This window comes from Grammomys surdaster, unplaced genomic scaffold (genome assembly GCF_004785775.1).
Source record: "Grammomys surdaster isolate TR1022 unplaced genomic scaffold, NIH_TR_1.0 214, whole genome shotgun sequence".
NCBI classification, from domain to species: domain Eukaryota; kingdom Metazoa; phylum Chordata; class Mammalia; order Rodentia; family Muridae; genus Grammomys; species Grammomys surdaster.
The window spans coordinates 2369106-2394205 of record NW_021604659.1 but is presented as its reverse complement, the minus strand read 5'-3'; the positions used below and the strand labels follow the sequence as shown (position 1 = coordinate 2394205).

The 25100-nt window shown below is 44.2% G+C and overlaps 2 protein-coding genes across 2 annotated transcripts in view; one reads left to right on the top strand and one right to left on the bottom strand.

Annotated features, from left to right (window-relative positions):
* Dhx32 (DEAH-box helicase 32 (putative)) overlaps positions 1 to 22235 on the bottom strand; it is a 57007-nt gene extending 34772 nt beyond the window's left edge. Inside the window, exons 1-2 of the mRNA XM_028772524.1 lie at positions 22033 to 22235; positions 5280 to 5792 (exon numbers count right to left, since the gene is read on the bottom strand). Coding sequence (XP_028628357.1) covers positions 5280 to 5582 — 303 coding nt within the window. The 5' untranslated portion in view covers positions 5583 to 5792; positions 22033 to 22235. The remainder of the gene's footprint in view (positions 1 to 5279; positions 5793 to 22032) is intronic.
* A 67-nt stretch (positions 22236 to 22302) lies between these two features.
* Fank1 (fibronectin type III and ankyrin repeat domains 1) overlaps positions 22303 to 25100 on the top strand; it is a 123276-nt gene continuing 120478 nt past the window's right edge. The window contains exon 1 of the mRNA XM_028772523.1: positions 22303 to 22386. Coding sequence (XP_028628356.1) covers positions 22374 to 22386 — 13 coding nt within the window. The 5' untranslated portion in view covers positions 22303 to 22373. The remainder of the gene's footprint in view (positions 22387 to 25100) is intronic.

Genomic DNA, 25100 nt, shown 5'->3' with positions numbered 1-25100 from the left:
ACTCTACCACTGAGCTATATCCCCAAGCCCATATTTATGAATGTATGTGTGAAATACTTGGAGCCTGCTTGCTGGAGCTTTGGATCTTTGTTCTAAGCATTCTATGTAGGAATGTGTGTGTGTGTGTGTGTGTGTGTGTGTGTGTGTGTGTGTGTGTGTAAATTTTCTCTCTTTACTTCTCTTTCCAAGGAGTTAAAAAGAGTTCATAGCTTTTCCCCTGGCCACAAAGAGTGCCAGCCCCAGTAAATTACGCTTTGTTCCATCCAAAAAAGTCTGCTGAGCAGCTTCTCTAAGCTCTGGCTGCCTCTGGCAGCAGCCCCTATAAGTATCTGGCTCCACCACCATCAGCGACACTAAGCACTTACACCCATGGGTGCCTGCCTCAGTTTACCACCACATGGACGTCAAAGCCAGTCATTGGCAACTGATCCATTTGGCTTGTGGGAGATTAGGGTAAAAGCTAGAAAAGATATAATAGGTAGTTCTAGAAATGCTTCTCTTCCCTTCTGGCTTTCATAAGACTATCCAGACAGTAATAGAAAAAGCACCCTCAGACAGATGAGAAATTGTCTTTCTCTTTCCCAGGGAAGTTGCTAAACAATCTCTGTAACGTCTGTACCACAAAAGAAGGCAGATCTTTGGCTCTGAAAATAGATTTTTTTCTTTGAAAGACTTAAAACTGTGGGGAACAAGAAAAGAAAAAACAAAACAAAACAGATTATTTTCAGAATTTAGAAAACAAAAATTAATATGCCTATTTTCTCTTTATTTGAATATGGTTTGATTTCTCTAAACCAGAAAGATACTGACTTCCTACTTAACAGAACAAAAGTACAGCTTACTAAAATGATCAAGAAGTTTAAAATGGTGCTATCCCAGCACTTAGGAAGTGGAGGCAGGTGGATCAGAAGTTCACGGTCATTCTTGGCTGTCTACATAGTAGATTTGGAACCAGGCTGGGATACTTTGAGAAGTTATCTCAAACACACAAAACTTCAAAGTGACAAAAGAAACCATAACTGTACCAAGTTATAAGGACTGTTGCAACATTTAAAGAATGTATAGCAATTCTCGGTTCATAATGGTCACAAATCCCTAAAGAAAGGAGAGGAGCAGCGAGTCTGAAATGTCAGGCACTGGGAGTGGACGCATAAAGGGAGATACAAATAGAGGGCCATGTTGCTGGGAGAAGGATGTTATGGAAAATGGGAAGGCAACAACAGGACCAGAGCTGAGCTGGTTGGAGACAACTGGTATGAATGCATCCTGACATAAGGAGATAAATATCAAAGACGGACAAACAGAAATACACACAAGTACACAGAGATGGAGAAGTGCCTAGAGAAGGATGGAGGTAGGACAAAATGTGGACCCATGTAGGCAGATGAACCGATGGGGATACGTGTAAATCATACTTTCTTGCTCTCCCTACTGGGAAGAGCCAGAAACATGAGAAGCCAATGGCCAACAGGTACATCTGCTATTCAGGCCTCAGTTTCCAAATGCTAATCTGCTAAAGAAACTAGGGCTCCTTGAGAAGAATGTCTGCTTCCTAGGCTGGATGGTGAATGTGCAGGAGGAGCCTGGACCCTGCAGGTGAGGGACAAGGGCAGGGACCATTCTGAGGTGTTTCAACTTGCCACAATGGAACAAACTAAGCAACACAATAGGTTTATTAATGATAACCCACAGAGAACAGAGTAAATAAATTATTTAAACAAAGAAAGCTAAGCCAAGTGTGGTGGCTCACACCTACAACTCCAGCATTTAGAAGACTGACGGGATGGGCTGGAGAGATGGCTCAGTGGTTAAGAGCACTGACTGCTCTTCCAGAGGTCCTGAGTTCAATTCCTAGCAACCACATGGTGGCTAACAACCATCTCTAATAGGATCTGATGCCCTCTTCTGGTGTATCTGAAGACAGCTACAGTGTATTCATATAAATAAATAAACCTTTGAAAAAAATTATTAAAAAAAAAAAAAAAGAAGAAGACTGATGGGAGAGTTCAGGCTGAATGTGGGCTACAGAATAAGACCTAGTGTTAAAAAAGCTAAAACAAATTTTTTTTAAAAAGTAAAGCTAAGCATGATGGCACATGCCTTTGATCCCAGCAGCTAGGAAGCAGGAAGATATCTGTGAGTTCGAGGTCAGCCTGGTCTACTTATCAAGTTCCAGGGCAGCCAGTACTACATAGAGAGACTCTACCTCCAAAAACTAAACTAAATTAAACTAAACTAAGCTAAACTAAACTAAAATAAAATAAAGTAAAAATAAAATGAAACCAAGAACTGACTCTTCAAGAATCTGACAGTCAACTTTAAGGCAGAATTAGAAGGAATACTGCTATCTGCCACCAGGCATGTCAGAATTAGGTGGCCACTGTCAGGCTGCCACCAGTTCAAGGTGACCATCCCAAAGTATGACAAGGGGTGGACTTTAGTCTATGAAACCATGAGGGGAAACATCAGCTTTACCACTGAGAACCAGGCAGGTGTCATCTTCCTAAGTAATCACACTCAACATCAGCAGCCCAGAGGAAGGCTTGCTGCTCCTTCTGGCAGCACGCTGAGGGAGCTCCAATGCAGCCTTCCTGCCACAGGTAGAGCCTGAACCCACCCAATGATATCTCAGATCAGAACTCACTGTGCCCTGAAAATGCCAAGGTCATGAGGGACAGAGGAGATGTTGTTTCAAACTAGAGGAATCTTAAATGACAGTAAGATACAGCATAATTCTGAATTCATTTTGGAAAACAATTTCACTGTTTTTATGACATCCCACCTAGTAAATATGAATACCCAGAAGGCAGGAAAAATTGAGACACCAACATTATACTTCCTTTTCTGATCCTTATTGTTACGCTGAGAGAAGAGCACCATGTCACTTCCTCCTTCCTCCCTCCTCTCCTTCACCAAGTTTGCTCTGTAGCCCATGCTGGCCTGCAAATGTTCATTCTCCTCCCTCAGCCTTTCAAGTACTTCAATTATAGGCATGCACTATGCCTGGCTTTGTCAGCTTATTCTCAGTTTTCTTTGAGACATGGTCTCCCTACATAGCTCTGGTTGTCCTGGAACTCACTATGTATACCAGGCCTGACTCAACTGAGAGATCCACCTGCCTCTGCTTCATGAGTGGTGGGATTAAAGGTGTGTGCTACCTTACCTCAGTTTAGTCTTAAAAGGTAGAGATGGCTCAGGGGTACAAATAGCTTGCTGCTCTTTCAGAGGATCAGAGCTTGGTTCCCACACTCTTACTGGGCAGCTCACAACCACCTATAAGTTCAGCTCTCTTTGGCCTCTAAGGGCACACACACACACACACACACACACAAAATAAATAGCCAGGTGTAGTTGTGCACACCTTTAATCGTAGCACTCAGGAGGCAGAGACAGATGAATCTGTGAATTCAAGACCAGGGTAGTTTACATAGTAAGTCTGAGGCCAGCCAGGGTTGCATAGAGAAACCCTGTCTCAAAAAAACCACACACACACACACACACACACACACACACACAAATAAATAAACCTTTAAAAGTTTTGGAACAAAAACTAAATTTATCTCTTTAGCATGCTAGAAATGGAACCTAGGCGCCTCGGGCATCTTTGGCAAGTGCTCTGCCGAGACCACAGTCCTAGCTTCTACAGCCATCCTTTAACACATCCTTTAAACCGTGTGTGGGGGAGAGAGTGCTGAGTCAAATTATCTTTGGGAAATCAGGAGACAGCTGTGGAAAACATCTGTACTATTACTGACATTTCTTTACCAATCTGAAATAAACACAATAAACATAAAAACAAGATTTAAAAAAAGATAACTTTGAAAATAAAGTTTCATTTGCCCACAGAAATCAGAAAAAAATCTACTTAGTTCTTATAATGAATTAAAGTCAACTGATATAAAAATAACTCATCAGAGTGAATAACACTGGCAATTATAAACCAGATAGAAACCATCAGTGCCTTTCACCAAAGTACATTTAAGGGGGCAGTTGGAAGAGGCAGGCACAGGGTGAGTGTTCTTTTTCAACCTGCTCAGGAGACTGTGCAACTTGAGCCAACACATTGTCAAAGGCTTCCAGACATCTGAAAAACCTCTGTGCTCTTTTACCAGATAATGTCTGTTTCTATTCTAATTGTTTCATTATAAGAATCTACAATGTAAAACACAGACCTCAGTTGAGTTAAAAAGTTAAAGTTTAAACACAACAAACTGGACAGGAAGTATTCAGTAACTGACTATCTTTGGTACTCAGGACCCAACCACTACAATTATACTTGCAAAAAAGCACTACCTTCTGCCTAATTCATAAATCTCCCTTGGCTAACATCAATACTGGAGACATTTATATTCCTAAATTTATTTATCTCTTTAGCATGCTAGAAATGGAACCTAGGCCTCAGGCATCTTTGGCAAGTGCTCTGCTGAGACCACAGTCCTAGCTTCTACAGCCATCCTTTAACGGACCTGATTATTTCCTCTCTATGTAGTCCCAGACCAGGATAATATTGGCCTATTTTGTTATTTCTTACTGCAAGGCAAATAAGGATTTCTGTGGGGCATGTTGACACATACTCATAATCCCAGCACTGGCAGGTAGAAGCCAGAAGACCAAGGCATTCAAGGGCAGCCTGGGCTACAAAGAGACCTTTTCCCCAAAATAAACAAATGAAGTACAAGAGGAAAATAAATTTCTTGTGCATTTGGTTTCTGAACTTCAAAAATAAGCTTCATATACAAGAACAGCCCTGCAGGAGAAATGGCTCAGCAGTTAAGAGGACGCTCTTCAGAGGGCCTGGGTTTAGTTGGAGGCACCCACATGGTGGCTCCCAACTGTCCTCAACTCCAGTTCTAGGGGATCTGGCACCCTCTTCTGGTCTCCTTGGGTACCAGGTACACACATGGTGCACAGACATACATGTAGGCCCAACACTCATACATAAAAAATTTAAAAAAAAAAAACCTCTTTTAAAGGTGGGGAAAGGGCAGGAACAGTCAGGTGTCTTGATTACCCCCACTGGCACTTAGACAAATAGCAAGGGTAATTCTCTAAAACCTGTTGGGGAAGTAACTCCCACTTCATCTTCTGAGACCTCATCTACGAATGAAATCATCTCAATTGTTATTCTAGGATACTCTAGGTAAACTCTACACAGTTTCCCATGTGTAATAGTCAATGTTGACTAAGAGCACCCGGGTTGCTAATGTTCTTTTTGTTTGGTTACAACATTCCACACATGCAAAGCCTCAAAGCCACAGGCCTTTCCAGTGGCTCCTCACCTGAGAGCTCTTGCCACACTTGGAGTCTCCTGACACGACCACAACCTGATTTTGCAGCAGACTCTCCATGAAGGAGTACTTTTCTTTCCATATCGGGAGCTCTTCTCTCTCTTTTAAAAGTTTGTAATATCGTGATGAATACGGCAAGCCATCAAATGGGTTCAGCTCCAGATCCTCGCAGGCCAGGACCCCTTCTTCGTCCCCATCACTGGAATCTAAGGATTCGGGGAAATAGCGTTTTTCTGGAGAGGTGTTTGGATGCTCCAGTTCCTCTTCGTCCATTTCTTCCCGCAGTGAGCTCATGCTGTTCACATTCCAGAGTCCAGTTCTCCTGTCAGCAGTCCATTGCAGAGAGGGTGTGAAGCCCGCTCACACACTCAGCCAGGCTCCCAGGCCCAGCTAGTGATTTCAGCAAGTTAATTCCTCAAACCCGTGTCCCTCGTTGCTGGGTTACCCTCGGTGCTGGCTCACTTCAGCGCTCTTGGTCTGTTACATGGCTTTCAATAAACCACGCTAAAAACAAACACATGAAAGCTGAGTGTAACATCGGGTAACATACAAGAAGTTAAAGAGAAACCGTAGACATGCTCAAAGCAAACATTCAGCCTTTCTGTTAACTAGCTACAGTCTGTACCGGCTGCTCCCTGCTCCTGACCGGCTCTTACAGGAGCACGGAGCTTTGGAAAATGATCCTCACTGAGCCTGGTGCTCTCTCCCTGACCTCTGTCTAGGCCTCAGCTTCCCCGAGGCTGTGAATGGAAAGCAACAGGGAGTCTGATCTGAATTGTGAGGATAATCAGTCACGTGGTCACCTAATCCCAGGACAAAGAGCACAGACTTTATAAAGGGGAGAGCTGTGCGGGTCTGGAGAGTGGTCCCTAAACACTGGTAAGTTTCCTATTACCCAGCATGCATCGGGTGTAAAGAACCATTTAAGAAACCTGACATTGTACTTTTGCGCATGCCCCGGCTTAGAAATGTCAGAGAGCTAAGTGAATTTTATTCTCTTTTCCCCCCATCTTTTGCTGATCTGGTCCTTGTTTAATTAAATCATAAGTCTTCAGCATACTTTTTGAGATTACTAGGTGTGCCCAACAACAGGGCCAAAATCATAAAAAGTAACTTTTAATCTAAACAAAGATAGCTTGCTTAGGGAAAGGTAAGATCTACACCAAGGACATATTCTTTACATGTCAAGTGAGGCTTTTGTTTCTCTTCCATCTCTTATTACTAGAGATTAACAGGGGGAAATAAACCAATTAGTGATGCTGAGGAAAGTCCCTTCTCATATCAGCCAGGTGGAAATTTAAAACAAAATAAAACAAACAACATGGAAAATGCAAGTTTTAAAAAAAAAGTCATAAAACAAGACTAATGGCAGCAACCTCCCACTCTTCACAGCTCTGTGCCACTGGAAGCCTACAGGGCTAGCCTTCAGCACTGTGTCACTGGAAGCCTAGCCTTCTACTGCTTCCTCGGCTGACCCTTATTAATAAGAAGAAAAGATCTGCCTGCTGGCTGGCCCAGTAGGTTCTGGGAAGCCAGTCACTCAAGAAGCAGAGGGTACTGACGGGTGGGGGACCCGACACTTCCCAACTCTAAGTATGGTTCTGAAAAATGCATTTCCCAACTAAAATGGAATTACAATATTACATAATGCAAACACTGGATTATAGTGTGGACTCTCTTCCCTTCACAGATCCTAGGGTGTGAGGTGATACGACCCCAGACAGCTGCAGGAAACAAGGCAGCTTGAGACACCAGGCAGGCAAACTCTGACTTCAGTAGGTCTAAGAAGCAGACTCCGCTAAGGAGAGAAGGTTCAGCCTCCAGCTCACATTTTCTTCTGTTCTAATTAGAATCACATCTCAGAGTTCACCCTTGTAATCCTTTTAAGCTAAGCTGCTATTACACCGCATCCCATCCCTGGCTGCCTTAGGAACTACTTCTTACCAGTTTTACTTTTTAAAACAAGCATAAGAGACTGGAGCAATGGCTCAGCAGTTAAGAGCCGTGGCTATCTTCCAGAGGACCTGGGACTGATTTTTGGCAGCTCACAACCATCTGTAACTCAAGTTCCAGGGATTCTGATGCCCTCTTCCATCCCCCTTGGAAATTGAATTCATGCGGTACACAGAGACATACATGGAGACAAACATTCATAGATAATTTTTTAATTGAAAAAATAAATAAAATAAAAGTAAAAGGCATAGCGCAGCTGTCATGTTTATTGAGTATGTTTCTGTTCACTTCTGGTGTACACTTGGGTGTAATCAGTACAGTTTCACAGAGTTTGAGCCACATGTGTGTGGCCAGTCCTGAAGGCTAATGGCTAAACCTTAGTAGTTGTGGAGAGAAGCAATGGTTTGGATAGTCAAAATTATCTTGCTCTACTGTTAGTCCCCTTAGTAGACTACCAACCATTGCCTCTGACCTAACTTCCTACTCCTACTAAGCAAAGCTTGGAATACACTGCACAGCTGAACAGACCACTGACTTCTGTGCAACCCAGAGCTAAGGATGTTGGCATCTGGAGCCTGTAGCAGGGATTCCCTGGCTCTCAGGCCCACCTAAGTGATGTCCTCACTCATGCACTGATCTGACTCTCTTCTGTTCTGTGGAACGTGGTATTTGGGACAACCTAGATCTGTTGCTCCTGGTTTGTCCCTCATGCATGGCTTTGAACTTGCCTGGAAACTACAGCTGTCTTTAAACATGACAAAAGGAGTAGCACTCTAACCCTCAGGGATAAACATGCCTTCTGAGCAGTGTTCTTTCTAGACAACTGGGGTTCACCTGGCCACTCAGCTACACATCTTGGCTCACACCACTTCACAGCTATGGTGGAACGGAAGATGGCCACTACACCAGCAGAAAGGTGTAGAGGTGACAAAGAGACACAGTGAAGTGATGATGAGTCACTCCCATGGTGGCCATCATGAAGCATTCTGCTCTGGAGCTGGCTGTCATTCTAGAATGCGCAGGCCACAGCAGTGGATAAACAGCAAAAGCCTCCAAGTAGAGCATGCTGAGGAAGGTGCCCCAGGCCTACCACGCATACCAGAGCCCTAAGCAAGTACTCTCAGTAGCCTGCTCAACCCAAGGAATCTTAGGTGATGCTGACATGCTCCCGCGTGGGGTACCTCGAAGTCTTGAGATAACATATATCCACAGTTTAACTTTTTTTTAGCAACTCAAGGTCATTATTACTGTAAGCTACCACAGCAGAACATTGTCCTCATATTTCATTGAGTAGAGAAGAGTCAAAACCCGACTGCTACCCCGGAGCCCCGCTTGTCCCAGTGATTCAGTACCCCTGTAACCCATCAACCACACACTCACCCAGGGACGCTCTCCTCCCTGGCTTAGAAACCAGACAGGCTTGACTGAAAACTATTTGTAGAGCTTGAGTCCACAAAGGGCTTCAGTGTAAACTAGTGAGTTTGAGGAGCCAAGCTATTAAGTTCCCAGACTCTGGAGCAGTCAGAGTGACTTCCTGTGACTGTGGCTTATGTGTCAGATATGGACAGAGGGGTAGCTGAGAACCAAATGGAGGCTGAACTTGAGGCCCAGTGATGTTCTGATACTCAGCTTCATTGAGCCTACATCTGTACTAAGCTATTTGAATTTATTTTTCCCTAGCAGTAATTAAAGATACACAAGTGACCTATGCCCTACATTAGCAAATTAATGCAGAAGTAAGAGAATATGGAGGCTAGGGTTAGAGCTCAGTTGGTAGAGCGCTTTTCTAGTACGTACAAAGCCCCAGCACTGGAGAGGTGGAGGCATGAGAATCAGAAGTTCAAGGTCATCCTCAGCTATCCGGTGGACTTAGATCAGCCTGCGATATATGATGCTCAGCAGAAAAGAAGAAAGGAAAGGAAGGAGGGAGGAAGAGAGAGGAATTGGGCAGGCAAATATGGTAGAGTATATGTCACTAAAAATTTAGCTAAAATTGTTTCAGTATAGACATTTTACTATAAGAAATCTGAATCTGAAAGACTCCTGTTCAGTGTGACCCCATGTATGCACTATAAACTGCAGTTTCTCTGGGTTGTTTTTTGAATTGGATCTGTAACAACTTGTAGTTGGGAATCCACAAAACAACAACAACATCATCCAAACATTTGTGTGTAACAGCTTATTAAGCAAGAGTCAGAAGTTGAAAGCAAAAGCCATGCTTGGGTCATTTATATGTATAAGGTCTGATCAGATAATTCTAGAAATACAGTTCACAGAAAAGCAAGGATGAAGGCTGAGAGCCAGCTTTCTGGGTTTGCTTTCTCCTGGGTTACTTTGTTTCAACGTTCTGGTTCCTCATGTATATTCTTCTGTGTTTGGGTCTTTCCCAACACAGTCCCCAGAACGCTGCCCTATTCCCTGGATAACACGGTGGGGTTTCCTCTCGCCTCCCATTTCTGTGGCCTTATACCCTGCCTCCCTGTACTCGAGTTGTATATGGTCAACCATCTTCTCCTTATCTGCCCCTTGGATACTGAATAAACACTTCGAACTTTGCATGTCTGAACCTCAGCTCCCAACAAGACTCATATACCTGGCTGCATTTCATTTAATTCCTTCAGTTGCTCAGACCAGAATTTCTGAAGTTATCCTTGAATATGTCTCTCATGCTAATGGATTAAAAACAGAGGCTTTATGTATACCACATAAGCCCTCCACCACTGATCTACACTGGCCCTTGATTTTTTAATCTCAGATCCTCTGCTTGACCCCGGTTCCTGGGATGGCATCGGCGTGGCACGAGACTAACACTTGACCTTTCAAAAGATGTGGGCAGTGAGTAATTGTGCTTTTTCCCCTTGAGCTCAACTGTTCCTATAGTCCTTTTGACCTTAACTTACAAAGGGACAGCAGACACCAGTGGATTCAGGGAGTGGAGTAGTCTACAAAACAGCTCAAAAGGTCTCACAGGCCACTATCAGATGCCTGATTCCTGAAAGTCACGAGTATGAACTTTGCACAGCAAAAGGAAAAGAGACCCTGCCGCTGTAACAATGGACCTTGAGCTCAGATTATCCCGGGCTAGCCTGGTGGGCTCAGACTAAACCTTTCTGTGCTGTAGTCAGGGGGGAGGGGAATAAGGAAAACTACAAAGACCTGAGGCTACTGAAGCTGGAGGAAGTGTCTCCTAAACCGACCCCTAACAGGAGTGTTTGATAGACCTGGTGCCACTCTGTCAATCTCCCACAACCGTCTGTCTCTTTCTTCCTTAGCCATAGGCTCCTTTACTGAGCCTCTGGCCCTGTTGGTCTTCTGTGCTGAAATGTTCCTCAGATAGCCACTGCTTGACTCCCTTATTTTACAAAAGTTTGCCAACTGTCCGCTCAGGAAAGGATTCCCTGGCCAGCTTCTCTCCACTCCATACCACCTTTGACCATCTGTACCTCCCCTCCACTTTGTCTGGTGTAAGAGCTCTCCACCAGAAGGCAAGCTCCATGAAGCAGGGCTCTGGCTCTCTACTTTGTACACTATATCTGCAACAGGACCTGGCACATGAGACATTAATTGTCTGTTGACTGGATGAAAGATGCTAACACTACAGAGAAATTTTATCAAATTCTTCCACATAAAGTCAATCCACAAAAGTCCTTAACAAATTCCTCAGATTTCTCAAATTTCCTTAGGCCATCATGCATGGGATCTGTGATCACTGTACCTAACCGCCGACCCCTGCCTCCCTTGGAGGCTATCCTATATCTTTCCAGCACAGCTGGGTTTTGCCACATCACTGTTCAGAGTTCCAGATCTCTTGATACTGCTGAATAATGTCTAATCACCTCATTAGGAAGTCACCATGGCGACACTTTTTTCCTCCTTGACAATGGCCTGTTATATACCCTTGCTTAGAAGGGGGTAGTGGACAAGTGGGCAAATTCATAAACTCAATAGTGTGTACCTGCACTGAGATTTCATCAATCCAGTGCCTACTGAGTTGTTCTTGGTCCCTTCAGGAGTTACTGTTAGAAATGAGAGGGCTGCCCTGAGATTCAGAAACCAGCAGGCATTACACTTGCTCCAGCATCTCACAGGCCTCTGTGGCTGACAGGGGAGAGGCTACAGCCTCATATATAGGGGAGTTACCCACATACCCACAGTCTTCACTTAAACTATTGCTGGAGCTTTGCTTCTCACTAATCCCTATGATCCTGAATCTTGAGTACGAACTGTAACTGAATAGATGATCCATGTTATGACCTTTGGAAATGTTACGCCTTTAAAACATTGACACACTGTACCATAGGCAGCACTCACAACCCAACTGGTCTTCTCATTCTCAGAGTCTGCATTTTCAGGTTTCCTCACTCATTCAGCCAACACTTGGCCTGCTGCACGACTACACGGCGGCCATGCTAGGATGGTACAAATAGGCAGGCTGGCTTCTTTCCCAGCGCTCCAGTCCAGCCAAGGCAGAGGGGGTGTCGAAATGGAAATTCTTTGTCCATGAAACCCTTCATCTTATTGCCAAGCAACTACAAGAAGGAAAGCTGGTCCATGCAGGAGAGACAGGCAAATCTGGGTGCTGGGTGATTTTTAACAACGAAAGGGAGCCAGAACACAAGTGGCCTGACACACTGTGGTACAAAGGCTGTTCACACACTTGAGACAACTTGACATTTTTGGTCAACTTTAAACGTTCTCTGCCTTTCCTTACATTTTCCTCTTGACTTTGACAGTACATGAGTTTCTTCAACACTGTCTATCTTTCCCTTACCTGCCTTTAGGGTTTTAAAGTTGCCCCTGAGATTCAGCTCTGGAGAAATGAGGAAGAGAGAAGGTTAGGGCACATGGCACAATGCCTGCACACAGCAGGAGAAGCCAGTAAATCCAACTCATGTAACAAGGAACCAACCCCTAAGAATTATTACCAGGTAAGGACCATCTCTCTTTTTACGTTTTTTATATTTATTTTATATGTATGAGTGTTTGGCCTCCTGCATGTTTGTTCACCATATGTATGCCTTGTGCTTTGGAGGGAGTTGGATCCCATATAACTGGAATTATGGATGGCTGTGAGCTGACATATGGATGCGGGGAATTGAACCTGAGTCCTCTGGAAGAGCAACACTATTCTTAACCACTGAACCACCTCTCCAGCCCCTGCTAAGGAACATTTCCTGACAAAAACCTTTAATATTATCCTCTAGTCTTTCTAGTACTTCTAGTATAGTAGGTCTGACAAATCAGTTGGTCCCAATATTGAGTTCACAGGACACATATAAAATATCTTGCCTCTTTTAAGTTATTCTTTTACATGATGCCCAACTTTATATGTAGCCGATTTGCAAAATGGACTCATTTTTGTAAAAGCTCTCCAGGATTTTGATTTCTCTGCAATAAATCATTAATGACTCATGTGTCTGCACATAAGAGCAAACGATTAGAGAGATAGATCTTCTACAAGGCTTCTCAGCGTTTTCTGTTCATCATCCCTTTATAAACTTAGAAACTTTGTTGTGACTCTGGATATGCAGATGAATAAAATCAATATACAAATCAAACATTTACTGATCATAAATCATAAAAAATTCACTTTAAAAAAGATGTATGTATGATGAGTGTATACAAGTGTATTATCTGCATATGTATCTGAACACCAGAAGGGAGCACTGAATCCCATAGGACTACAGTTCCAGATGGTGGTGAGCTGCCATACAGGTGCTGGGAACGGAATCCAGGGACTCTGGAAGAGCACCCAGTGTTCTTAACCACTGAACTATCTCTCCAGCACCCCCACCCCCCAATTCACTTTTAAAATAATTCTTTGGCATATGTATAGTACTGCCATTTATTAAAGGTAAAATTGTGTGCTAATGAAGTGAGTTTATCAAAGTAAAACCTTGGCTGGATATACTGCTGGACAAGAACCCTCTTCAGTGTTTTTCAAGGTTAACTGACATTTTGATTTTAGAATCATTAACTGCTGAGAATATCAGTCTCTTTGTACAAATTCATAGTATAAGTGGCAGAAGTATGTTTAGGGAGACTTCAAAATGAGAAAATTCTGTCCTAGGCCAAATTTTATATAATTTCTCCCCTGAAATTTTAGGTGAGCAATACAAACAGCAGTTTTTAAAACCAAGGATTCTAACACATCAGAATCCAAATGGCAGTAATCTGAGGCACTCTAGGGAAAGATGGTACAAAGTAATCACTCTGTGTTCTCTGTAACTAAAGCATTGTTTTCATGATAGCGGAAATCTCTGGATGCACAGTAAGAACACTAAAAATCAGGCACCGTGGAGCCGCCTCAGAGGATAAGAAGCCTGTTGCTCAAGCATGAGGACACAAATTAGATTCCCTAGCCTCCAAGAAAAGCTAACTGTAGAGGTGTGTATCTGTAATCTCATTGGGGGAAGAGGGACAGAAACAGGAGGATCCTACAAGTTTGCTGCCCCAGTCTGGGACAACTGGTGAGCCCCAAGTGCAAATAGAAACCCTGTCCCCAAATTCAAGGTGAAGTCACTAAGGAAAACACTTGACAATGACTGCTGTCCTCCTCATTCACACACCCATGTGCTCTGCTGGCACAAAGCAGAGTGTGTATGTTGTATGCTCAGGACCAAGGATGCCCTGAAGCTGTACAATACAACATAGAAAAGCAATGCCAGAAACTCCTAGATTCATTTCCAGTTAGATTTTGAATTAATCTGTTGCCACATTTTTCGTGACTCTTTCAGTTACAAGAAGATGGGTTCTTAATAATAACCTTTGAAAGTTATTTTCTCATTCAAATGTTGCATATTTCTACAAGATTCAAACACTGTTTTAAAAACAAGAACACTGATCTCTGTGATGCCACCTGATGCTGGAGGAGTAACAGGTAGTATGGTGTCCTCTCATGGAAGCGGGAGCCAATGTGACCAAGGCTATAAAACCCCTGCAAACACTGTGTGCTTGAAATGTGCCACCTCCCACACTTACTCATCTCCCTCTTGCTCTAGCTTAGAGGTAGTTCCAGAGTTATCTTTGCAACTCCTAGAAAATAGATACAGGGCTGTGCGTGGGCAGTGTGATCAGTAAGGATTTGCTGAAGCGACAAACAATATACTTACAACTCACAAAAGAGGAATGAAGACTGCAAATGAGTGCTAGCGGCTTTCAGGATAAAGGGCATCTGTTTTTGAGAGCATGTGATCATGGGTCCAGTATCCCATGGCAATTTTATGCAAAGTGCTGATGTATGGCAAGCTAAGAGGCTGGGACTAGAGTGCAAATGAACTTACTGCATCTCCCACTGTAACCTTGACAGACGGGCTGGAGCCAGCACCTGTCTACAGGCCACAGTCGGACCGTGGTTCCACACACTCCTGAAGCTGGTCTAACGACGATGACGATGATAATTCTGCTGCTTAGCGCTCACAGCATGCTTACTTTATGCCAGACGCTGATAAGCACTTAAGCACTTTATATGGATTATTTAGTTTAAATCCTTAAGAACCCCATGAGGGTTTACTTTATTAGTCCCATTTTTTTCAAATGAGGAAATTTAAGCCCTCAGAGGTTTGGTTAATTTATCCAGCTTTTAGCATCTTGGCTGTGATACAGCGGGAGTCTGAAGTGAGGCAGTCTGGCCCCATCTTGATCCTGGATAAGTGTATGGTGCCCGCTGAGCCATATAACCATTCCCTGTTCCAATTTCCTTACTGAACAGGAGGTTGGCTGGGTGCAGCGGCCCATGCCCTGACTTCCAGCACTCAGGAGGCAGAGGCAGGCAGATCCTTGTGAGTCTGAGGCCAGCCTGGTCTAGGAGAGCCAGAACTACACGGTAAGACCCTGTCTCAAAAAAACAGAAGAAAATAGGTTTCTATGCTATCAGTACAGGTGGAAGAACTACTTGACCCCATGGGAGATATTCAGATAGTGTTTAAATGGGGGTGGGGCAAGATACTTTTGGCCAAGCCTGATTTCCTGAGAACAGAATGCTGAAAGTTGTCCTCTGACCTCCACAAGTGCATGCTGTGTTATGCATTACATACATACATACATACATGCATACACAAATATACACATATAATAAGTATAAATAAAATGATGCTTTTGAAGTAAAACAGGTACAGACCTGTTTGCAAGTCTTGTTTATGTATTTGAAAGGTACAGTTCTAACTGCCCTTATGAGGCTACATGTCAAATACTTCGCATATACACTTTCTCAGCTATAGAAAGCTTCCAATGACACAAGGGGTCATGTTCCTGAGGTTCTCAGAAGGCTGACTGTGGTGGCCCAGGCCTGTAACCCGAGTAGGCCCAAGTCTGAGGCAAAACCAGAAGTTCAAGACAGGGCTGGGCTGTACAGCAGGCTCGGTCTTTCTCTGCCTATGTTCTCATAGGCCGAGCCTTCTCCAACATATATCATTTGTGGTTTCCAATAGCCACTAAAAATCTCTCTGGAAAAATTGAGGTCAAAATTCAAAATTTATTTTTAAAATCTTATTTCTAGACTTCAAAACCATTGACATCGAGTTTCAGTAAATGAATCATCTTTAGGACTAGAGAGATGGCTCAGCAGTTAGGAACGCTGGCTGTTTTTCCAGAGGACCTGGGTTCAGTTCCCATCATGTATATGAATGATCCTCACCATTTGAAACCCTTGTTCCAGGGGAATCCAACACCTTCCTCTGGGATTAGGCACATGAGGGACCCAGACATGCACACAGGCAGACCATCCATAAAAATAAAATTTAAAAATAATGTGAATAGGGGTTGGTGAGATGGCTCAGTGGTTAAGAGCACTGACTGCTCTTCCAGAGGTCATGAGTTCAAATCCCAGCAACCACATGGTGGCTCACAACCATCTGCAATGAGATCTGATGCCCTCTTGTGGGGTGTCTGAAGACAGCTACAGTGTACTTATAATAAATAAATAAATAAAGTTTAAAAAAAATCATTTAAAAAATAATGTGAATAATTCATCTGCTTTGGGAAAACCAGTCTTTACTGGGCATTGTTCTGTATCAAAGGCAGCTTGAATCATCAATTGAAGAAATAATAAAAAAAATTTATATTATTTATTTATTTTGTATGGGGGCATGAGGGTACTGGGGTGGTGATCAGGAGTCAGCTCTCTCTCTACCATGTGGGCTCTGGGGATTGGATTCAGTTTTACAGGCTTAGGGGCAGACACCCTTACCCACTAAGTCAGTAGTCCTCAACCTGTCAAGTAACCCTTTCAAAGGGGTCACTAAAGACCATCAGAAAATACAGATATTTATATTAGGATTCATAACAATAGCAAAATATAGTTATAAGATAGCCACAATAATCGTATTATGGTTGGGGGCACCAGAACATGAGGAACTGGAGTAAAGAGTCTCAGCATTAGGAAGGCTGAGAACCAAAAACCAATGCACTAAGCCACGTCACTGGCCCTATGATGAATTTTTTAAAAATCATACATTATAATTTAAATATTTTAGATTTAAACTTTTATTGGTATGTTTGTTTGTTTGTTTGTTGAGACAGGTCTTTCTAAATAATCTTGGCTGTCCTAGAACTTGATACATTAGCCTCAAACTCACAGAGATCTCCTGCTTCTGCCTCCTAAATGCTAGGATTAAAGGCGCCACAGTATACGGCCAGAAAGACTTCTTAATATTTATACATGGAACTCCTCACAGTGAAGGGTGAGAGTAAAGGTTTGGTTACAAATTGTCACAACCAGACTGATAGGTGCTTTTCAATATTATTTTTTAATCAATCTCAACTGTGAAATTTAAGAGCTCCTTAAAATATGGTTAGTACAGCACACTAAAAGAACACTAATTTGGCTTACTTCTGAGTGAACAGGTAGGACTCAGCTCAGTAAAGCTGAGATCTAAGGAATGTACCACTTCTAGTTCTCCAAGATATTATTTTACCTCTGAAATCTGCAAAATAAACTTTTAGCCATTTTATTAAACTTTTTATAAAAGTCATTTGTTTACTTATTTGGAAGACTAAGCTTTACTATGTGGCCCAGGCTATCCTTTACCTCTTGCCCTAAGCACCTGAGTGCAGTGACTATAGCCATTTACCACCATGCTCTGGTGGTACCAGCCAAGTACCGTACCCTAGGACCTATTCGAGGCATCATTAGACCAACTTACTCATGAATTACTGTCCTAGATGGAGATCTTGAGCCCTAAAATACCAAGCAGCTTTCTTTTCTTGTTGACAATCTGTAGCCATTCTGCATTCATTTTTAAGAATGACTAGAAGCTGGTGGAGGGTGGAGAGGGGTTGAGGTGGGGTAGGAAAGCACAGTGATCTGAGGGGATGACCAGACCTGCACTCCTAGGCCCTTCTCACAGTCCCAGCTTTCTTTACTTCCCTGGCTTGTCCTTTCCTTCGTCTGTTTGTCCTACCACCATCCCACTCCATTGTAAAATACATGTGCCCCAGACTCCTGAATCTCTTTTCTCACTAAAGTTCCTGTGGAAAAAGTAGTCCCAAACACTTGGTGCAGTTTCCTGGCTTCCACACAGAAAGTGGTTCTTTTAGTGGTTGCAGACCCACATGTCTAACTATTGCTTATGGGAAACACACACTCATGTGCTCATATTTCAAGCTGAACTTAGTGCACAGTCAAATTCTTTACAAAGCTTGCTCCCTTCTTTTGGGTTCTAGACATCAACAAATAGTAGAAGAGACCACGTTCCCCCTCATGTCAGACATGAGAATGGCCAGGCTTCTCCTTTACCCCCCATTACCAAGACCTCTGAGTTCTGCTCCTTCTGGTGGCTCTGCCTTCCCCATGACACCAGTGGCTCCCTCCTCCCGTGACACTGGCTCCACAGTCACCAGCACCCCACTCTTAGTGACTTTGTCTTCATACCTTAAACAAAACCAAAAGCCCCTCCCATTTTGGTTTTCTGTCTCTAATTTTGACTTTTCATAATTTTTGATCCTTTCCAAATGGAAAATGATTACATCACTGACCCAGATTTTTATTCCCTTTAAAGATGACTCAGTCCCTAGGCTCTCTGTAATCTCATTGTCTAGCTTCAAGTCCTTCTCTTCTATGTGTGTGGCTATACATATTCAGCCAGCATCAATTACTGCCCACACTTGCTTTCTGTTGCCTTTTGTCCACTGCCCAAGTAATCCTGTGATGGGGAAGCCCTCCTGCCGTCATGCTCACCCATCACCAAGGGCATTTCCTAGTCTCCATTTATGAGACAAGGACACTGGGGTAGCACATTAGGGTACACATTAATGTACCCTACATTAGGGTAGCACACTGTTACTGTTCAGTAAATGTTTGCCCTTTTCATTTAAAACTCTAACACTAAAGAGTGTTTTACAACATGGAAGATACCAGTATCCATATTTATTAACACATTATTACTATTATTACTTGAAACAGGGTCTCATGTAGCCTAGGCTGGCCTTGAACTCACTGTCACCAAGAATGGCTTTCAATTTCTAATCCTCTTCCTCTACCTCACCAGTGCTGGGAACTGAACCCAGGGCTTAGTGTAGGCTAAGTAGTCTACCAATTGAGTTATATCTCCAGTCCCTACAATTACACATAATTTATTCTGATTCGTACTAAACTATAAATGAGCTTACAGTAGCTCCTAGCTTTCCCAAAGAGGTGTGCCGAGAAATAAAGATTAATGAAAAGACTGAAGCTGTCCTCTCCATTACCATCCCATTCAAGCCAAAGCCTACCCCTTATTAAAGGTGCGGGTTTATATAACAAAAAACAAAAGCTTGATCAGAGGCTCAAGATCCAAAAACAAAACAAGAGATAACTATCACAAGAAAAGTACAGCTTTAGAACTGAGTGCTCCATTGTAGAGTCCCTCTAGTGGGAGAGAGGCTTTGAGTGGGCATCTGGAAGACGTGCTTGGGAGAGAAACGGCGAGATACTGCAGCACCGCTACACTACACCATGGATGAGGAAAAGAGCAGAGGCATGCATTCAGGGGAGCCCAGTGGGTTGAGTATAGTTTGGGGAAAACAGAAAAGCAGTTATGGAAACAAGGTTGTATTCTACCTTTGACGGAGCCCCTTAATGAATTCAGAAAGCAGCAGAGACTTAGAAACAAAGATTCCTCAAAGTGAAGAGGTTCTCCCAGTTATGATAGTGGGGGCAGGAGACAGAACCCACTTGTTCAAGTGATGCAATCCTGGCTGCCCTATTTGCACTAAAGCTAACCTCTGAGTTGTCTTTAGTTTTCATTCTGAGAGTGGCCAGAGATCTAAGAAAAAGAAAGGCTGCACTTTTCATGTCTTCCTGGCTACCTTGTCGCTCCCTACTAAGGCTGCTCTCTTTGGTTTGCTACCTGGAGTTACACATCAGCTAAGAAATGATGCCACAGCTCTGTGTACAAAGAAACGTGGAAACTTAAAAACAAAGCAACCCCCCCCCCAGTGCCTCTTTGATTTTCCTTTGACCACCAATAACATACTGAACACAACAGCCAAAGGAAATAGACATAAGAGCAGAAAGAACTCAAAGTGACAATAAAATCTTTATCCTTCATTTCCAACCCCTAGCCCATTAACAGTGTTCTGGCCACGAGCATCTTCTCTGAGGGTAAAACACATCCCTAAGCGGAAGTTCCCATGTACTGAGTAAGTACACTGTGTTAGGTGCTAGAGGGGACATGTGATGAACACAGTCCCTCCCTTGGACATTTTAGTGCCTTCCCCTCCCTACTTCTACCTCCTAGCCAGTTGTTTCTTTCAAAGGCAAAACACTCCCTAAAGATCTTACTTTCACAGTTAAAGGGGAGACATCCCCTAAAGATCTTACTTCCACAGTTAAAGGGGAGACATCCCCTAAAGATCCTGCTTTCACAGTTAACTGCCTTTATGCACTGAGACTTCCTCAACGTCCAGTTCCAGGATTAGGTCTCTTCTAAACCATTACAAGGTTACTCTATCAGTAATTCCTATTTCTACTTTTCCAATCTTAAAATCCATACGCAACCACTACATTAGTCTTTATTATCTTAGCATGGAGATTTGCCATTCTTCTTTAGTGAAAAAACAAAAATAAGTACTCCTGTCCCCAATAGCTAGGCGACTGGTTTTTAGGCAGTTTTTTTTTTATCTCGTGTGTGTGTGTGTGTGTTGCCAGGTTTGTTTGTGACATTTGCTGTCCCATTAAAACCATGTCTTCTGGCATGGGAAAGCTTCACTGTGATTTTGTTTATGAGAGCCAGTGTTTGGGAAATACAGAAGCACCCAGCGTCGTACTCATCTTGTACAGGAACATCATGGGAAAGGCCTCACAATATAGTTACTTCCAACCTGAGCTTCTCTGTTTGGTACTTTAGCCTAGGAAGTTTGAGTTCTGCATAAATCACAGTGCTTGTCCACACCTATTTGTAAGCCTCCTTGCTTTGACAATCACCCTCATAGAGAGGGAAGCCTAATTTGGCAGAATATAATATGAACGTCCATTTCCATCACAGAATAGATACTTCTCGGATTCAACTAAGCTTTGAATGATTCCCTTGGGAAAGTAATTCTCTCCCGAGTCCTTGACAGCCACGCAGTAGAAATCTCTCTGCTGGCAAAGATGAGTAATCACTTATATGACCCCAACAGAGCTGGCTGGGCCTTCCATTTTTCTCTAGTCCTGTCTATGGCAGCAGTAGGGATTGATGTATCGGCTTTAATCTCCAGACCTGAACGGTCAATCAATCCTACAATTTCCACTTGTCCCTCGGCGCTTTCTCATTCCCTTCCTTATCTCTTCTCCATTTTTCTTCCTTCCTTCCATTTTTCCCCCTTTTCTCCTTAACTCATGACACTCTTTGGGGTGGTTTGAAAATTCTACAGCATACCAGATAAAAATCCCTCGTGATTTTTCCCCCCTCACATCTTTCTTAAAGCAAAACCTGGATCAGAATCTTTGAAACCAGTATCCTATACAATTTGGCTGCCTCCTCGGTGACTCCCCCCTCACCCAAAAATCAACAGGAAAGCAGGAGTATTCACACACACACACACACACACACACACACACACACACACTAAACCAATTACCAAGATCCCACGCAGGGCCCACAGCCTGAAATATGATAGGTGACAGTGGGGATGACAGAGCAGGACTAGGGGAGGAACGGCCCAGGAGACGACTTGGCCTACTACAGAGGCAAGAGCAGCTTTCATACGAACCGTTGCACCCTCACCTAGGCCAATGGAGTTGGACACCCTACTCTGAAACATGTGGTGCAAAGGACGAGTCCTTCAGGTGGAGCTGAGGGCACCCACACCCAGAGTCTTAGGGTCATCCTAGCCTTGACCTGGGGCAATATCCTGGTGCAGGGAACCCATCCTGGAAAAGAGCTGCCACACTCAAAGACTGGATCTGGGACACAACTTGGGGCAATATCCTGATGCAATGGACCCTCACCCTGGAGAGACCCTCACCCTGGCAGGCAAAAGCTGGGTCCTCCAGCAGGAACAGGGTCTATCCTGACTCTCACCCGGGCATCTCCGGGGTCACAGGGACCCTGACTCGGGCTGACGCCAGATGTAGGGGGTAACTCTGACTCTAGTTGGGGTTTCGGCGGTGCAATGGCTGGTTCTTTGGCAGGGTTTATTCTGACTCTCGCTTGGGCGTCTCGGGTCATCCCAGACTTAACCCACCAGGGTCCAGAAGATCTCAGCCCGGAGCTCCGGTTCTCCTTCCGGAGCTGGGGGCGCCCTCACCCTCAGCTGTGTCTGTCTGGTCGGGCGGGGCCGCAACAGGTGCGCGGCCTCCCTGCTCCCCCGCCGCCTGCCCTGCCGTTACCTGCAGCGCCGGCTGCCGAGGCCTCACAGAGCCCGGGCGGGAGCTTCCCGAGCCCGGCCGACGTTCGTGTGGTCCCTACAGAAGCTGACAGCGTCTTTCCGAGCTAGGGGCGCGGCTCTACTGAAGCCGTCGCGCTCCCCGGTCTGACCCCCTGCGCCACTCCCGCCCGTGCGCCGCTCTGCGTTTCACGTCACTTTTTGGTCCCTCCCTCTCGCCGTCCGCCGGGCCCCGCCCGCCCGTCCCCGGTTGTCAGGGCAACCCGAGCGACGCCCGTCGAGGACGGGCGTTAGGAGGGCGGCGCCGCCAGGGCTGGGCCCGAGGGGCCCCGGGAGCAGCTGACCATGGAGCCCCACAGTAAGCGGCGGGCTAGGGACTGGGGTGCGAGCAGAGCCGAGCCAGCTGGGCCAGGTCTCGAACCTGCAGCTAGATGATCCGCAGATTCCACAGAGCACTGCTGACGCCCTCACTAGTAGTGGGCTCACTAATGGTGAATAGTGCTTCCTGTGTCTTAGTGAACCTGCAAGGAGCCTGGGCCTTGAATTTATGCGTTCTTGCCTCCCTTCGACCTTACCCCTAAAGTCTGTGGTATATATGATCCACGTGCTTCCGCCCAGCATAAGATACATAACATACGTTTCACATTCCTGTTTGTCTTTTAAATTTCCCTGTTCTTTGTTGCTTGGCTATGCGTGCAGGTACGTGTGTTCGTGCACACGTGTGCAGGTGTCATATAGGTACACGCGCAAGTGTGTGCGCGTTTGTGTGGAGGCCAGAGGGGCAAGCTCTGGTGTCATTTCTTACCATCCACCTTGGTTTTTAATTTTTATTTTAAGGTGTACAGGTGTTTTGCCTACATGTATGTCTGTGCACCACTCACGTGCCTTGTGCCTCTACAGAGGCCAGAAGAGAGAATCAAATCCCCTTGAACTAGAGTTATAGCAGGTTGTGAGTGGGTGTGTGGATGCTGGGTCCTTTGAACCTTGTCTTCAGGCTCCCATCTTAGTTTTCAAGACAGGGTGTCTCACTGACCTAGAGCTCTAGTGAACTAGGCTAGGCAAACTGGCTAATTAGAACCTCAGAGAGGATCCTGTCACCAGCGCCCTAGGTCTGGAAGTACAAACCACAGCACCACACTTGATTATTTATGTAGGTTCTGGGCATCAAACTTGGCTCTCATACTTTCTGCAAGAAACTTGGCTACAGATCGTTTGCAAGAAGTCATCTCATTAGTCCTGGTTTTGTTTTGTTTTTAAAATACTCTTGAGTTTTGCTTGTCCCCTGCAGCCCAGGCTGACCTTGAGTTCACGGCAAGCTTCTTGACCTAGCCTCCTGAATCTGTGGCTCAGAATCTTCATGCCTCAGCATCACTATCTCTGTGGCTAGCTTGGAACTCATTATATACACCAGGCTGGCCTCAAATTCACAGGTCCACCTGCCTATGGTTATGGAGGGCTAGGATTAAAGGCATGGGCTGCCATGATGGGCTACAGATTTGTGTTTGATATACGGCTGAGGATGGGTGCTTTATAGTTGCTAGAACTGAGAGGTCCTGGAACTCACCTGTCTGTTGGTTGTTTTCCCCAACCTGTCCAGGGACTTTGTCCTAGGCTTCCCTTCCCTCCTCCCCACCCAAACTATTTTATTGCCTCCTTTGTTCATAAAACAAATACACTGTTTGACTTAGTGACTAGAAAGAGCTTAAACCTTGATAAGATTCGGTTTGATACTAAAAAAATAAATCAAATTGTCTTTTTGCATAATTTCAAAAATAAAACACTTAGGCCAAATCCCATGTTCCTTAGGGGAAATTCACACACACACACACACACACACACACAATTTCATAATAACAAGAAAATGTAAAGGCTTTCTCCCTTTCTTTTAACTAACTTGCTGAATATAAAGCCTACAGTTTAGGAGTTACAGTTAGTTGCTTGGCTTGGTAGGATTTTTATACAACATCTATCATTTGTGTTTAAAACTCAAAGGATTGTACACTTTATCTAACCTGCTGGAAATAAATGAACATACAACAATGCTAGGAGTTTAGTCTCCTTCCAAACTGATGCCAGGCTGTGTGATCTTTTCCTAGAGAAATTATCTGAGTGTGTGTGTGTGTGTGTGTGTGTGTGTGTGTGTTGTGTGTTCTCATGTATCCCAAGCTGGTCTCACATTCAAAATGTAACAAAGGATAACTTTGAAATTCTGATCCTTCAAAATGCTGTGGTTATATTATAGGCCCTCCCCAGCCCCATGTGGTGCTAAAGATGGAATATCGATTTGATAGATTATTGACAAGCCCTCTCCCAACATAGCGGCATCCTTAGCTGTGAAATAAATAACTTCTAGAGATAGCTTTATTTCTGTAAGTAAGCAGTACTGTTTAAAGGTGTACACTTCAACTGCAAACTCTTCAGCTCTTGATGCTTTCATCTGTTCTCTCTTCTGGTTCCTACTGTGTCACAGCCCCCTTTAGGAACCAGGGGTTAAACACACAGCACAGTGCCTCATGGGTCCTCCGAGAGACCCACTGGGGAACTACTGAAACCTCTCATGGTCTGAAAGCAGAGAAGGAAAGAAAGACAGGCTTCCAAGACAAAGCATGAAGTAGTTGGCTTATACAACAATTATGGTTAAGAATGAGAAGACGTGATTCCCATTAGATTCCCCTAGTACATAGGCCCTAAACTTGGGGAAGAAGGGGTCTAGGAGCAGAGCAAAAAAGATTAAGATGTAGACAGCAAGAGGAGACAAAGTCGTTTGGGCAGAGAGAAAACAGGTGAACCTGGAAAACTGAACAGGAGCAAGATCAGGAAGCAGAATAAGAAATGTTATCTGGGGAAGTGGGGTGGGGGTATCTTGTTAGTTCAAATGCTGGCCTTTTAATTTTAAGCCTCATTTCCCAGAATCCACATAAATGCTGGGCGAGCATGGTGACTGGCCTGTAATCTCAACCTGAGAAAGCAGTGACAGAGGTCCCCACAGCATGGTGACTAGCTGTTTGGGCAAGTTTTGGTTTGATTGAGATCCTCTGCCTCAGAGAATAAGAGAGAAAATGATCTAAGAGG